At 33.7% G+C, this 15485-nt stretch overlaps 1 protein-coding gene, 1 long non-coding RNA gene and 1 pseudogene across 3 annotated transcripts in view; 2 read left to right on the top strand and 1 right to left on the bottom strand.

The window, feature by feature from the left end:
* LOC143898438 (fatty acid synthase-like) overlaps positions 1 to 4016 on the top strand; it is a 22218-nt pseudogene extending 18202 nt beyond the window's left edge. The window contains exon 8 of the transcript XR_013257205.1: positions 3377 to 4016. The product of XR_013257205.1 is annotated as a fatty acid synthase-like (transcript). The remainder of the gene's footprint in view (positions 1 to 3376) is intronic.
* The window catches only part of LOC143898441 (uncharacterized), a 25801-nt gene extending 13063 nt beyond the window's left edge, over positions 1 to 12738 (bottom strand). The window contains exon 1 of the long non-coding RNA XR_013257207.1: positions 12607 to 12738. This is a non-coding gene — a long non-coding RNA (uncharacterized LOC143898441). The remainder of the gene's footprint in view (positions 1 to 12606) is intronic.
* Positions 12707 to 15485, top strand: LOC143898433 (uncharacterized). Its single transcript, XM_077407905.1, has 6 exons — positions 12707 to 13388; positions 13644 to 13712; positions 13874 to 13948; positions 14102 to 14358; positions 14485 to 14626; positions 14970 to 15485. Exons 1-6 carry the CDS (start codon positions 13301 to 13303, stop codon positions 15116 to 15118), a joined length of 780 nt encoding a protein of 259 aa, XP_077264031.1. The 5' UTR covers positions 12707 to 13300; the 3' UTR covers positions 15119 to 15485.

Here is a 15485-nt window from a genome sequence, read left to right as displayed (position 1 = left end):
AACTAGTATCTAAATCTCGGCAAAGCATTATACTATATCATGAGCGATTACTACAACATAAGCTATATACATGACATGAGCAACAACAGAAACATAAGCGATAAGTTTCTCACTGAGTTTACTGAACTAAATCTTGTACTAGGCAGTCTTTGATTGACACATTAATTCACCACAGCATGAACGTAATACTAGATAACTAATAATTCGCAAGATATTTATTAGAAGATTATAAAGTAAATGAATAAGAACTTATATAGCAACGCACGGAAACGGTTATTCGATAGTTTTATTACAATGCCAGGAACAATTTATATATTTCGCAAAGAACGCATTCTCATTTAGTACGTAATACAAGTGAATGTAACGAATGTCCGCAAATTAAAGTAATAAACAATAAAGAATATGATATAATCAATGATAATGAAACAATCGCATAAAAGAAAGAAATAAAGTTTTTTTGTAACTAAAATGGTTGCAACCGAAGGATTAATTATTTAATATACTTTAGACTGAGCTCAGTGTTACAATTAGACTCGAAATGAACTTTTAATCTCTTTTCAAAAGACGAGGAAGTCTTCCTCTCGCTTGCTCTCGTGATCTCTGCGAATTGTAACTGCAAAGGGTAACCTTGAGAGGATTGATTATCTCTCTCGTAACGGTAGACGAATGTCTAACGTTCCCACTCAAGTATATTTAAACAGGTTACCTTTTGTTTGATGATAGCATCACGTACTTAGGATGTTCACACACGAGTATATATCGAAAGTACCAAGCCAAAATCTCGTTTATCCAAGACTTCAAAAGGGCGTTTTATTTCATGCCGAAAAGGCTCTCTCGAACGTTCCAGAAAATGGCTGCCTTCCTCGAGCCTTCCACGTGCCGGCATGACTCGCCAGGACGTATCTCACTGGCTTCCTCTCGGTGACGATCGTGTTGTTCTTATTTAATTCGTATATGTTTCACAATTATCCTGTTTATTGCACACGGATAGGCCGATCTCGGATACTTTACAACTTAACTGCGAAAAGATGATGCAATTATTCGACTCGAACTTATGTATCACACACGATGTATCACGCACGATGTCTGGGAGACAAATGCTCGCTCGCCCGGGCTGCGCGCCCCTCCTAACATGCTCACGCAAGCGCGCGGGAAGCCCGCGCTCGGCCGTTCTCGAACGCCTGGGTTACTACGCGGTCGGGACCTATTTCGCGCGCGCGCACAAGCATTTGCGCGTTCCGACCTACCGCAAGATGAACGCCATAGATAGCTGCACCAACACAATCTCTCTCTCTCTCTCTCTCTCTCTCTCTCTCTCTCTCTCTCTCTCTCTCTCTCTCTCTCTTTATACGTTGATTTCAAACAAAATATTTTATAATTTTTTTAATATTTATATTTTTTATTTAATTGACAATTATATAAAAATACTTTACAATATACTGTTACATAAAAAAAATGACACACACACACACATACACAACGTTTACGCGAGCGTTACTTCTGTAGTAACTTACGATAATTCCTTGGTGTAAACGGGATTTTGTAATAACTTACGATAATTTACTCCACGTAAACAAGTGAATTATCGTAAATTACTACAGAAGTAATGCTCGCGTAAACGTAGTAACACACACTCTTGTACACAAGCTAAGTACGCTTCGACGAATTTAACAATTGAAAAAAAGTGTCCATATGCAATGTGTCACGTGGATTGTACGGATCCCAGACAATTCGTTTTTGAAACGCTTTAACGAAATTTGCATCGACTTCAACTGGCCTGTTGTTTATTTTATCTTGAGTTTCATATTGGGTTTGTTTCGTATTAAAATTATAAACATAATACTCTCTGGTCTTTCGGCTAATATGACGTGCCCATGGAAAAGCAATTAAATGCCGCGTACACAGGTTTCTTGCCATTAGTCTCGTTGTCGTATTCCATCGGACTCTTTGCTAATTCGTGTACAGAAGTGGGCAGCTTCACGTGCAACTGTGCGCTCTGTGCAACTTGCAATCTCTTGCGTATATCTGGTGTTAGCAAGAACTTTTCTTTGGCACGAATGCAAATATAATCGGAGCTGGCTTCCATAACGCGTCGCAAAATTTCTTCGTGAGGTCATACCTGAAATATCAAATATTACACATCAAAATATTAGTTAAAAATGAACATTTTTATTCACAGTATTTAAACTTTATTCATCTATTTAAGTTTAAATCAATCTACTCGACGGTATGTTATATTTAATTTCCGAAAAATTATAACCCAAGTGATACACGTCACAAAATTATGTTACCTTATCAAAAAGAAGAGTCGCGCTTCAAGTGACCTATTACAATTACAAAAAAGAAATGATATCTCTTTAAATTAGAGCGCCAATTACAGAGAGAACATGTATATTGCCTCAAAAAATAATTGTTGCACTACTTTGAAAAATCTTTACATTGTGTCAATTAGAAAAGAATGTATAATAACAATTTTATAAGATTAAAAAATTTTATTTAAATTTAACAAGGGAATACAAGATATTTAAATACAAAGTTATTTACATGTGTATTTTTTAATGGCCACAAAGAATTACAGAGGTAACAGTACAAAAGAAATATTTTATTAAAATACATAAATTTTTCTTGTAAAAAAACTTGGCGCTGCTAGACCTTTTAAATAAATAAGGACAACAATAAATAAAAATAATTCAGAGAAGAATGCAATGGGAGTAATATTAAATGATTATCAGCGTGGATGTGGGAGTGAGTGATATGGGTGTGCGTGACTACGCGGACGGCGGATAATGCGGCTTATAATTAAGTATAGAATAAGTTTATTTATTTATTTAAAATTTCGAGGTCTAGCAGCGCCAAGTTTTTTTACAAGAAAAATTTATGTATTTTAATAAAATATTTTTACTTTGTACTGTTACCTCTGTAATTCTTTGTGGCCATTAAAAAATACACATGTAAATAACTTTGTATTTAAATATCTTGTATTCCCTTGTTAAATTTAAATAAAATTTTTTAATCTTATAAAATTGTTATTATACATTCTTTTCTAATTGACACAATGTAAAGATTTTTCAAAGTAGTGCAACAATTATTTTTTGAGGCAATATACATGTTCTCTCTGTAATTGGCGCTCTAATTTAAAGAGATATCATTTCTTTTTTGTAATTGTAATAGATCACTTGAAGCGCGACTCTTCTTTTTGATAAGGTAACATAATTTTGTGACGTGTATCACTTGGGTTATAATTTTTCGGAAATTAAATATAACATACCGTCGAGTAGATTGATTTAAACTTAAATAGATGAATAAAGTTTAAATACTGTGAATAAAAATGTTCATTTTTAACTAATATTTTGATGTGTAATATTTGATATTTCAGGTATGACCTCACGAAGAAATTTTGCGACGCGATATGGAAGCCAGCTCCGATTATATTTGCATTCGTGCCAAAGAAAAGTTCTTGCTAACACCAGATATACGCAAGAGATTGCAAGTTGCACAGAGCGCACAGTTGCACGTGAAGCTGCCCACTTCTGTACACGAATTAGCAAAGAGTCCGATGGAATACGACAACGAGACTAATGGCAAGAAACCTGTGTACGCGGCATTTAATTGCTTTTCCATGGGCACGTCATATTAGCCGAAAGACCAGAGAGTATTATGTTTATAATTTTAATACGAAACAAACCCAATATGAAACTCAAGATAAAATAAACAACAGGCCAGTTGAAGTCGATGCAAATTTCGTTAAAGCGTTTCAAAAACGAATTGTCTGGGATCCGTACAATCCACGTGACACATTGCATATGGACACTTTTTTTCAATTGTTAAATTCGTCGAAGCGTACTTAGCTTGTGTACAAGAGTGTGTGTTACTACGTTTACGCGAGCATTACTTCTGTAGTAATTTACGATAATTCACTTGTTTACGTGGAGTAAATTATCGTAAGTTATTACAAAATCCCGTTTACACCAAGGAATTATCGTAAGTTACTACAGAAGTAACGCTCGCGTAAACGTTGTGTATGTGTGTGTGTGTGTCATTTTTTTTATGTAACAGTATATTGTAAAGTATTTTTATATAATTGTCAATTAAATAAAAAATATAAATATTAAAAAAATTATAAAATATTTTGTTTGAAATCAACGTATAAAGAGAGAGAGAGAGAGAGAGAGAGAGAGAGAGAGAGAGAGAGAGAGAGAGAGAGAGAGATTGTGTTGGTGCAGCTATCTATGGCGTTCATCTTGCGGTAGGTCGGAACGCGCAAATGCTTGTGCGCGCGCGCGAAATAGGTCCCGACCGCGTAGTAACCCAGGCGTTCGAGAACGGCCGAGCGCGGGCTTCCCGCGCGCTTGCGTGAGCATGTTAGGAGGGGCGCGCAGCCCGGGCGAGCGAGCATTTGTCTCCCAGACATCGTGCGTGATACATCGTGTGTGATACATAAGTTCGAGTCGAATAATTGCATCATCTTTTTCGCAGTTAAGTTGTAAAGTATCCGAGATCGGCCTATCCGTGTGCAATAAACAGGATAATTGTGAAACATATACGAATTAAATAAGAACAACACGATCGTCACCGAGAGGAAGCCAGTGAGATACGTCCTGGCGAGTCATGCCGGCACGTGGAAGGCTCGAGGAAGGCAGCCATTTTCTGGAACGTTCGAGAGAGCCTTTTCGGCATGAAATAAAACGCCCTTTTGAAGTCTTGTATAAACGAGATTTTGGCTTGGTACTTTCGATATATACTCGTGTGTGAACATCCTAAGTACGTGATGCTATCATCAAACAAAAGGTAACCTGTTTAAATATACTTGAGTGGGAACGTTAGACATTCGTCTACCGTTACGAGAGAGATAATCAATCCTCTCAAGGTTACCCTTTGCAGTTACAATTCGCAGAGATCACGAGAGCAAGCGAGAGGAAGACTTCCTCGTCTTTTGAAAAGAGATTAAAAGTTCATTTCGAGTCTAATTGTAACACTGAGCTCAGTCTAAAGTATATTAAATAATTAATCCTTCGGTTGCAACCATTTTAGTTACAAAAAAACTTTATTTCTTTCTTTTATGCGATTGTTTCATTATCATTGATTATATCATATTCTTTATTGTTTATTACTTTAATTTGCGGACATTCGTTACATTCACTTGTATTACGTACTAAATGAGAATGCGTTCTTTGCGAAATATATAAATTGTTCCTGGCATTGTAATAAAACTATCGAATAACCGTTTCCGTGCGTTGCTATATAAGTTCTTATTCATTTACTTTATAATCTTCTAATAAATATCTTGCGAATTATTAGTTATCTAGTATTACGTTCATGCTGTGGTGAATTAATGTGTCAATCAAAGACTGCCTAGTACAAGATTTAGTTCAGTAAACTCAGTGAGAAACTTATCGCTTATGTTTCTGTTGTTGCTCATGTCATGTATATAGCTTATGTTGTAGTAATCGCTCATGATATAGTATAATGCTTTGCCGAGATTTAGATACTAGTTTGGTAATACTTAATCAGTATTGAAATTACAAATAACATTATTTAATAGACTGATGATAATAATTCGTTATTTAAAATAAAAGATTGATGCATTATTTCCCAGATTATATAAATTCTATCTGAAGTGATATTTTTGTATTAATTGATTTATGTTTATGTTTGAAACGATCATTTCTTTAGAGAAGAACAACTAATTCTAAGCTTGACTACGTCAAGAGAAATTATACGAGAACATACTATGACAATTCTTCTTATAATGAAGATTTCATATGATAAAGAAATACCTCAGTAAAACCTCAAAGTATATTATGATACATATTTAAAGAAAGGACTGTTCTATGATAACCATTTATTTGTTTCTTTTATGCATTTGAGACATTTATTGTACTTATATGTATTTTTATATTACCGATGTATAATTTTGTTCACGAATACTGGGAAGGTTTTAGGGCAGTTTCCCTTCTTTTATGCAACAAATGTTGGAATTCTTTGTATAGTTCTGCCCACTTTAAACTTTTTTTTTTTTGAATTACATATAAATCACGAAACGCAATCTCTCTTTCAATAAACGGATTCTTTTCATTTGTTCCTTCTTCATCTGATTCTCGAGATCAAGCTTGTGCGCGAGCTTGTGCAAACATATTTTCTTATTTATGGTAAAACTAGTTTTCCGCGAATTAGAATAGAAAACGCTAAAAGTTATTACTTAGTAACATTATTATAATGTTATTTATTTTTAATCACTAGTACTTTATAAGTTAAACAGCTTCAGTATATCAGATTCCCAGTGCAAATGTATCTTATTAATTCTTAATGCCGGCTCATATCACAATACGCTTGCACGGTGCGCGAGTCTTTATGTCGCTTCTCTAAGTACCGCGTATAAGAATATTTTATGAATCATAACAAACAAAGATAAAACGAGTGTTTTTATGAATAAATATATAGAATAGAATCATTTATTTACTTCAGTTTTACAATATGCCAAGAGGAAACAATTGCTTTTATAAAATATGTATATCAATTGCTAATTTAGTGTTAAATTATTTTATTATTTTATTATTGCATAAGATATTGCAGGCATAAAAACAATGATTGCCACTTTTTCCATTGTTTCAAAAATATATGTACAATTTACATAAGTACATACATACAAACAATCAGCATGTTGAAGCTAGCCAAGCATCAAATTGACAGTGATACTCATTAGTATAATTAGTAAATATAACAAGTTGCATGAAGCTAAATAAATTAATTTTAGAAGGCTCAATGATTAAAAATCAATATTAATAAAAAAGTGGCACAGAGCCGTAACAGAGTGTTATTGTTTGTTTAAAAAATGGTAAAATGTCTGGAAAAGAAAAACGCTGGAACTCTCGTTAGGTTAAGTGGACTGTATTCTCATAATATAAACTCGGTAAGAACTTCGTAAACATATCGGATTACCATAGAAAAATGACGAAACACTTATGATATTCAGACAAGTAATATGTGAATATAGGTTAGATCAATGCGTAAATATATTTATAGTAATAAATGATTATTATCGAATGTTATAGAGGAGGAATGTTCCTTCAAACAACGTTTAAAAATATAGTCTTTTAATTAACTAAACATAAATGAATACTGGATTTTAAGAATACTCGTATAGATAAGGTGGACTAGAAATACGTTGTTTACGCTTAATCCTCGTAAAACATAATGGTGCTTATACATAGCTATCCAAGAGAACTTATATTTACAAGGCGATAATATGCTTATATACTTAAAAGTACTCTTTATAGTACGATCGTATATTGATTAGGTAAATCTGGTGCACCGAATGAATATGAAATTGATTGTTTTAGGATTACTTATTAGGAAGTAGTTAACATTATTTAACGCCTCGAGGACTTCTTAATGGTAATATAAAACAATGCAAGAAATGTTAAAGACAATTTCGTTATTTAAACGCCTTCAGAAGGCAAAGATGATTTTTCGGTCATCGCAGTTCTGCACCAAAGATCGAGAATGACTGTAACGATATTACAGTCGTCGTAAAGCTCAGTCGAATGATCTATGGATGTAATCAGAATACGATGACTTACCTTGCAAAGTAACAACGACTTGTGTTACAGTAGAATATTACATGCGTAATATCCTTTAATCACGTAATTGGCCGGCACGGAATGGACAATCACGTAGTTTGGTAATGGCCGTGATATAGAAAGTCCTTCCTTCTTTCCTTCCTTCCTTCGTTCATTTACAAGAGATCCCCTCTCGTGGTATGTAATGTTCCGTGTATTTGATGGATTCTGATCTCTTGGTTGTACGACTCGAGGACATTTACAATCCGTATATATTCGTAGTGTCGTTATAAGATATTTCGGAAGCTTCACTCGAAACGTTTTATCGTGAAGGAGACTCGACGACTTCTGTCTCTGCCAGGCGCCGTCTACCAGCAGCGGTAGCGCGTAATAATCTAGTGTTATGCGCAGTGATTAGTGCGCATCGGTCTTCTAGCCGTGCGGCGGCGGTGGGCTGTTCTACGGCCCGGCGTAGGGCACGGCCCTTAGCTTCTCTCTCTCACTCTCTCTCTCTATCTCTCTCTTGTGTGTGCTTCTAGCGCGCGTGGGTGGGTGCATGTGTATGTGGATGTAGGTGTGTTTACGGAGTCGGGAGCTCTGTTCTACGAGCTAATTCTTTCTTTCTTAAACATTGTTTAAAAAACTTTTTAATTAGGTTGAAGACCATACATATGTTTCGGCCTAGAACCAGGCCATCTTCAGTTTACAATGTTACGGCTCTGTGATCGTTTTTTACCAAATAAATTAAACTGTGTTATTAATAATCTATAAAAATTTATTTACTTTTTTATGAAAAAGATACAAAAAAACGCGTATACGCAATTATCTACTTACAAAAAGTGTGATATAAAAAAATTGCACCAAGTAGGAATAAATTTTTAGAAAGAAACTGTTGTATATTTAAAGAAAAATTTTAAAAAATATGTAATGCAAAAAAAACTTGGTGCTGCTACATCGAATAGCTTGAATTTATAACATATTAATAGATATTATTTATGTTATACTAGCTGGTTACCCGGGCTTCGCCCCGGAGGACATATGTAGTAAAACACGCAAATAATCTCTCTCTCCTTTTTCCATATATTTCTTTTGACATTTACTAACAACTGACATATACTGAGTGAAATTACCTACTTCATATACAATTCTTTTAGATTCAGTCAATTATTTCCCGAAAAATTGAAAAAATTTCCGTACCGGTTTCCAAAAAAATCGGTAACAAAAAATTATACACTTTATAGCACTCCCCGGAAAATTCTACTCTTGTTTAATCTACAATTCTTTAAAATTCGGTGAATTATTTCCCGAAAAATTAGAAGAATTAGAAAAACTGGTTTCAAAAAAACCGGTAACAAAAAACTATACACATAATGGCACTCCCCGGAAAATTCTACCCCCATTTCATATACTTTTGGTAACAATTCGGTTCAGGGGTTTGGGCTGGGCGTTGATGAGTGAGTGAGTGAGTCAGTCAGGACATCTTCCTTTATATATATAGATGCATGCCCCGCCGGGCTTCGCCCCGGAGAACATGTGTATTAAAACACGCAAATAGTCTCTCTCTCTCTCTCTCTCTCTCTCTCTCTCTCTCTCTCTCTCTCTCTCTTTCCCTCCCCCTCTCTCTCTCTCTCTCTCTCTCTCTCTCTCTCTCTCCCCCTCCCTCTCCCTCTCCCTCTTTTTCTCTCTCTCTCCCACTTCTTCTCTCTCTCTCTCTCTCTCTCTCTCTCTCTCTCTCTCTCTCTCTCTCTTTCTCTCTCTCTTTCTCTCTCCCCCGATTCCCAAAAAAATCGGTAACGAAAAACTATACAGTTTATAGCACTCCCCGGGAAATTCTACCCCTATTTCATATATAATTTTTTGCAATTCGGTCAATTAATTCCCGAAAAATTGAAAAAATTTCCGTACCGGTTTCCAAAAAAATGGTAACAAAAAATTATACATTTTATAACATTCCCCGGAAAATTCTACCCCTATTTGATCTACAATTCTTTGAGATTCGGTCGATTATTTCCCGAAAATTAGAAAATTTAAAAAAATTGGTTGCCAGAAAATTGGTAGCAAAAAACTATACACTTTATGGCACTTCCCGGAAAATTCTACCCCTATTTCATGTACCCTTGGTAAAAATTCGGCCCACCAACAAATGAGATTCGGTCAATTATTACCCGAAAATTAGAAAAATTAAAAAAATCGGTTTCCAAAAATTCGGTAGCGAAAAAAAGCCGCGACATTTTCAACCCCGAAAAATTTGCGAGATTTTGAGACCAATTTCGTGAGAATCGGTCCATAAATGTGGAAGTAGTTTGCGTACATACAGACAGACAGACGACGTGACTTATATATATACTAGCTTCCCCCGCCAATCAGCTTTTCGGCCCGCGCTTTGCGCGGGCCTCAAAGCTAATCCCCCCGCTGACTCACTATATTATTAGCTCTGATACAATTTTTTATTTGTTTAATTTATAAAACTTCTTTGTATACGATATTTTTTGTATAAGATTCTGGATTTTCTTCAATGAGATGTCCTTGATTGCTTGTTTCATCAATCTTAATTTTGACATTTTCCTTTTTGGTTGCTCTAGAAAATGCCACATAGAGTTGACCATGAGCAAATACAGGATGTGGCAGATAAATCCCAACTTTTTGTAAAGTTTGTCCTTGAGATTTATTTATTGTCATAGCAAATGATACTCGAATAGGAAACTGTCTCCGTTTAAGCTTGAATGGAACTTCCGAGTCATTTGTAATGAAATCGATTTTTGGGATGAAGACAATCTGGCCTCGAGCAGGACCAGTTAGAACCTCCGCATAAATAAGATTATGTTTCAAATCTGTAACAATAAATCTTGTGCCATTGCAAAGTCCTTTCTTAGTATTTAAATTTCTTAATAAGATAATTGTAACACTGACTTTTATTTTAAGTCGATGAACTGGCATTCCAGAAGGTGTCATAGAATTTAAAAACTCAGTCGGATAATTCAATTGCTCTTGTGGATCATCACTTACAATAGAGTCAATTGATAGATATTCCTTTTCTTCTCCTTCCATTAAACGAAGGATTTCGTCATTAATTTTGAAAGTATCTTCATTTTTAGGACAAAGAATCGCTCGATCTGGATTTTCTCTAATCTGTTCCATGGTGATTCTATCACCAAAAATCTCAGTAATAATAGATTCTTTTGATATAAAATCCTGGGGGATTTCAATTGTATCAAGATGTAATCCATCTGTACTTGACAATTTACCATCTCCTAATTGCATTAGCCAATTTGCAAATTCCTTTTCATCCGCAGTTCTCATGTTACATTAATTTACATAAATTATTACATATTATTACATGTTAACATAATAAAACATAAATTATTACATGTTTATTATAAATTATTACATGTTAAAACATAAATTATTACAATTTTGTGTTAAATAAATTATATTCATCCCATTTGATTTTAAATTAATAAATTTGATTCTCTCTCTCTCTCTCTCTCTCTCTCTCTCTTGCTCTCTCTTTCTTTAAAAAAATTAAAGAAATTACAAAAAACTATACACTTTATGGCACTCCCCGGGAAATTCTACCCCTATTTCATGTACTCGTAGTAAAAATTCGGTCCCTCTCTCTCTCTCTCTCTTGCTCTCTCTTTCTCTAAAAAAATTAAAAAAATTAGTTTCTAAAAGGTTGTTAACAAAAAACTATACACTTTATGGCACTCCCCGGGAAATTCTACCCCTGTTTCATATATAATTCTTTTAAATTTAGTCAATTATTTCCCGAAAAATTAGAAGAATTAGAAAAATCGGTTTCCAGAAAATCGGTAGCAAAAAAATGGCCACGACATTTTCATCCCCGGGAAATTCTACCCCTGTTTCATATACTTTTGGTAAAAATTCGGTCCACTAACGAATGAGTAGTTCGCGTACATACAGACAGACAGACAGACAGACAGACAGACGGACGGTACTTATATATATAGATATATATATTTGGATTAAATATTTTAATAAGATATTTGTATTTTGTACTGTTACCTCTGTAATTCTTTGTGACCATTAAAAAATACACATGTAAACTTTGTATTTAAATATCTTGTATTCCCTTGTTAAATTTAAATAAAATTTTTTAATTTTATAAAATTGTTATCATACATTCTTTTCTAATTGACACAATGTAAAGATTTTTCAAAGTATAGCAACAATTATTTTTTGAGGCAATACATGTTCTCTCTGTAATTGGCATTCTAATTTAAAGAGATATCATTTCTTTTTTGTAATGGTAATAAATCATTTGAAGCGCGACTCTTCTTTTTGATAAGGTAACATAATTTTGTGACGTGATCACTTGGGTTATAATTTTTCGGAAATAAAGATACTAATGCTTAGATTTTGTCGAGATTTTTCGAGATATAAAGATCTACCACTTGTTACTTAGGTTTTTTCGAGGTATAATACTACATTCTTTTTTTTTTAGGTAACAACATATACACTACTATACGTGTACTTGGCGCCTTTTTTTTACCTTTTTTTAAAAAAGGTAATTTTGTGCGGATATCACGCCTTTTTGTAGTATATTACGCATTGTATAAACAGTATGTACAGGATAAAGCTATTTGGAGGTATAATACTACCACTTTGTTTTTTTCGAGGTAACAACATAACAGGGTAACAACATAATACATATACACTATTATGCGTGTACTTGGCGCTCTTTTTTACCTTTTTTTTACAAAGGTAATTTTGTACGGATCAACAGCTACGTCTAAAAATAAAATAATGTATCAATATGATATTATGGCTACGATCAACGTGACACTACAAATGCTTCGAAGCATTCCTCTTCTTTTTTCTTTCAATGAAGAAAGAAGGAGAAGAAGAACGCTCCAGAGCATTTGTATCACGTTGACCGTAGCCTATATATCAAGATATATATATATATATATATATATATATATATATATATATCTTTCAGCAACGTGCACAACTTCATTTGAGGTTATAATTGGGTACAACATTCATCGCACGATACTTTTATAATTGCAAATCGGAAACGTACCTCGAGTTCAGCTCTTCTGCGATCAACGAAGTCGAGATCGAACGTGTCAGTCGTCACTTTCTGCCAAGCGTAGAGAACCTTCTTTTCCGGCAGTGATAGTAACACGATGGGTGCCTTCAGCCGATACTCCGCTAGCCTAGCAATCGTGAGCAGTCGCTCGTTTCCTCTCCTTTTAATCCATTGGGTCAAAGGAGAGGAAACGAGCGAAAACGAGCGACTGCTCACGATTGCTAGGCTAGCGGAGTATCGGCTGAACGCACCCAATGTAGGGATATGAAATCTTTAGATAAGCACGAAGCAATTCAATTCAGTATATCGCCGGCACGATTACGGTGTTACTGCTGTTTCGCGTACGCGCGTATGCGCGCGTTGTCGCACCTTACCTCGCGACACGTAATAAAGAGTCACACGGTCGGTCTCGCTCCGCGCGTACTACGTGCGGTCCACTTGATACTACAAATGTTTTGGAGCGTTCAGAGTACGGTCCAGTTGACGCTTCAAAACACTCCAGCCATATGTATGACATCATGAATACGTCACGGATTTTCGCTCCCAGCTCGCTCCCAACGCCTCAGCCCAGAGAGGTAGTACGATTGAAGCGTTACGTTTGAATGTGTAAAGCGCGGTAAATAGTAAAAGTAATCTCGTGTGATCAATTTTATTAAGATCAATTTTTGTGTGTTAAACATACAAAATGAAGACAATAAAGTTGTACGATCCTGAAACGGACAATACTTATATTTTAGAAGTAAATGAAGAAGAGGCCGAAAGAGCTAACGATGGTAAGAGTTACATAACCTATACATCTGTTATTATAAGCCGATTTCATCAGCTCTATTTAAACTAATTGGCGATTAACTTAAGAGAATTATCCAATAATTGTTGATTATTAAAAATATAATTAACAGCTGTTGGATAATTCTTTTAAGTGCATGGCCGATAAGTTAATTAATTAATGAAACTGGGCCTATATTCTTTTTTATAATAATTTCAAAAATGAAAGTTTTTTTATACTTGCATCTCTTTTTCTTAAATAGATCTGGTGTTTGCGACACAACTATTAAAACAGAGACTGCGGGACCAAACGCAGTCGGTTGCTGAAACAAGTAATAATCCAAGTATTACACTCTATTAAATTCTGTTATTAAACACAGTATTTATAAACTTTACATTAACTATTTTAATAGTAGAAATATATTTAATATTTTAATACATTATATGATTTATATTACACACATACACATACTTTTATTTATTGAATTTGCAGCATGTTCTTCGAATAGCACATGCCATGACAGAGAAGAAAAAATGCAAGAATCCTCTGATAATTCTGAAGAGAAAGGTATATATTATTAATAAAACTTGCCAGTCAGGCCGTTTAACTTTACCTAAGTATATATTATTATATTGTAAAATATAAAGAAAGATAAATTTATATTAGTATATTTTAATACTACTTTCGGATAAATGTATATTGAAGGTATATTGTTTTCAGATGGTTTCCGTTGGCCACACGAAGCAGTTCTTCTGCTTCTTGAAGTTTTTAAAGAACGTGAGACTAAACTTACATCTGGTAAAATGTCTGTGAAAAAGTTTTGGGACATGGTTGCCTCTGTGTTACGTGAAAAAGATTATAATGTTACCGGCTCGCAATGCAAGAGTAAAATGACAGGATTAAAAAATACATATAAGAGCGTAAAGGATCACAATGCAAAAAGTGGAAACAATAAACGAACATGGCGATATTTTGACGTAAATATAATGAATAAATTATACATGAAACAGTTTCTTTTTTTTTTTTTTACTAAAATGTTTATATTACATTTATTGTATACAATTTTTACCTTTTTTTAAATTAATATTTCTTAAATATTGTAGATTATGGACGAACAGTTTAATAAAAAACCATGGGTAGCTCCAATTCGTACATTAGATAGCAATAATCCAACTATTCCAACTTCTAATGATAATAACAGCGATACAAAAAAAGTTGTATGCGAAAGTAAAGTGCCTTCTAAGCGTAAGTATTTCTTCTACTTATGTACATTTTATATGTGTATGTGTTATTACAACTAATGTATATGCGTACGTTTCCATTAATTACATTAATTTGTATATTGAATTACTGTAATATTATATATTTATAAACATAGTACATAACATATATTATGGTCTGTAATAGCTTTGAAATTAGAAGCCATAAAAAATGCATTTTGTTAGTTACAGCTAGTACTAAAACTGTATAGTTCACGTTATATGTATACTATAAACGTTTAGTACTATTTAACACTGTTTAATAGCGGTGAAATAACGAAATGCAGTTACTATATGTTATTGCATCACAAGATATATTATGATTACAGGCAAAAACAATGTCAACATAGAAAAGTTACTTGAGGACAATATGATTGAGCGTAAAAGAATGCATACAGAAGCAATGTCACGTCAAGATGACCTGTTGGGTATTCTACGACAATTAGTTGCTAAAAATAATAATACGGATATGGATTAATTGTTATTTTTAAGAGTTCTGTGATATTATATATAATATTTCTTATGATTCTTTATCACTTTAATATCATCACAGATTTCTTTTTCTAAGTGCAAAAATTATGTTCGTAAGTTTATTTCTTTTAATGCACTACCAAAGATAACTTTTTTATAAATAATATCGCAGTTTTTTATTTTTTTTATCTACTACCAAAAATAATTTTAATAGAAACGAAAAATAGTTGAGAAAACATTACATGAATTGTTATTTGTAAGAGTTCTGTGATATTATATATATTTTTTAGGATTTTATCATTTTAATATCATCAAAGATTATTTTTTTATAAGTGCAAAAATGTGTTCCTAATTTTTTTTCTTTTATTGCAATA

Source organism: Temnothorax americanus, unplaced genomic scaffold (assembly GCF_048541705.1).
Source record: "Temnothorax americanus isolate GAGA-0224 unplaced genomic scaffold, ASM4854170v1 Scaffold23, whole genome shotgun sequence".
Taxonomy (NCBI): Eukaryota; Metazoa; Arthropoda; class Insecta; order Hymenoptera; family Formicidae; genus Temnothorax; species Temnothorax americanus.
The sequence above is the reverse complement of the archived record's forward strand: the minus strand, read 5'-3'. Positions and strand labels throughout refer to the sequence as shown.

Excerpts from the sequence above, each read along its gene's own strand:
- LOC143898433 (XM_077407905.1), top strand. The coding sequence starts at position 13,301 with ATGAAGACAATAAAGTTGTACGATCCTGAAACGGACAATACTTATATT. Across the intron at positions 14,359-14,484 it reads GAACATGGCGATATTTTGAC|ATTATGGACGAACAGTTTAA; the intron begins GTAAATATAATG and ends TAAATATTGTAG. Across the intron at positions 14,627-14,969 it reads AAGTAAAGTGCCTTCTAAGC|GCAAAAACAATGTCAACATA; the intron begins GTAAGTATTTCT and ends TTATGATTACAG.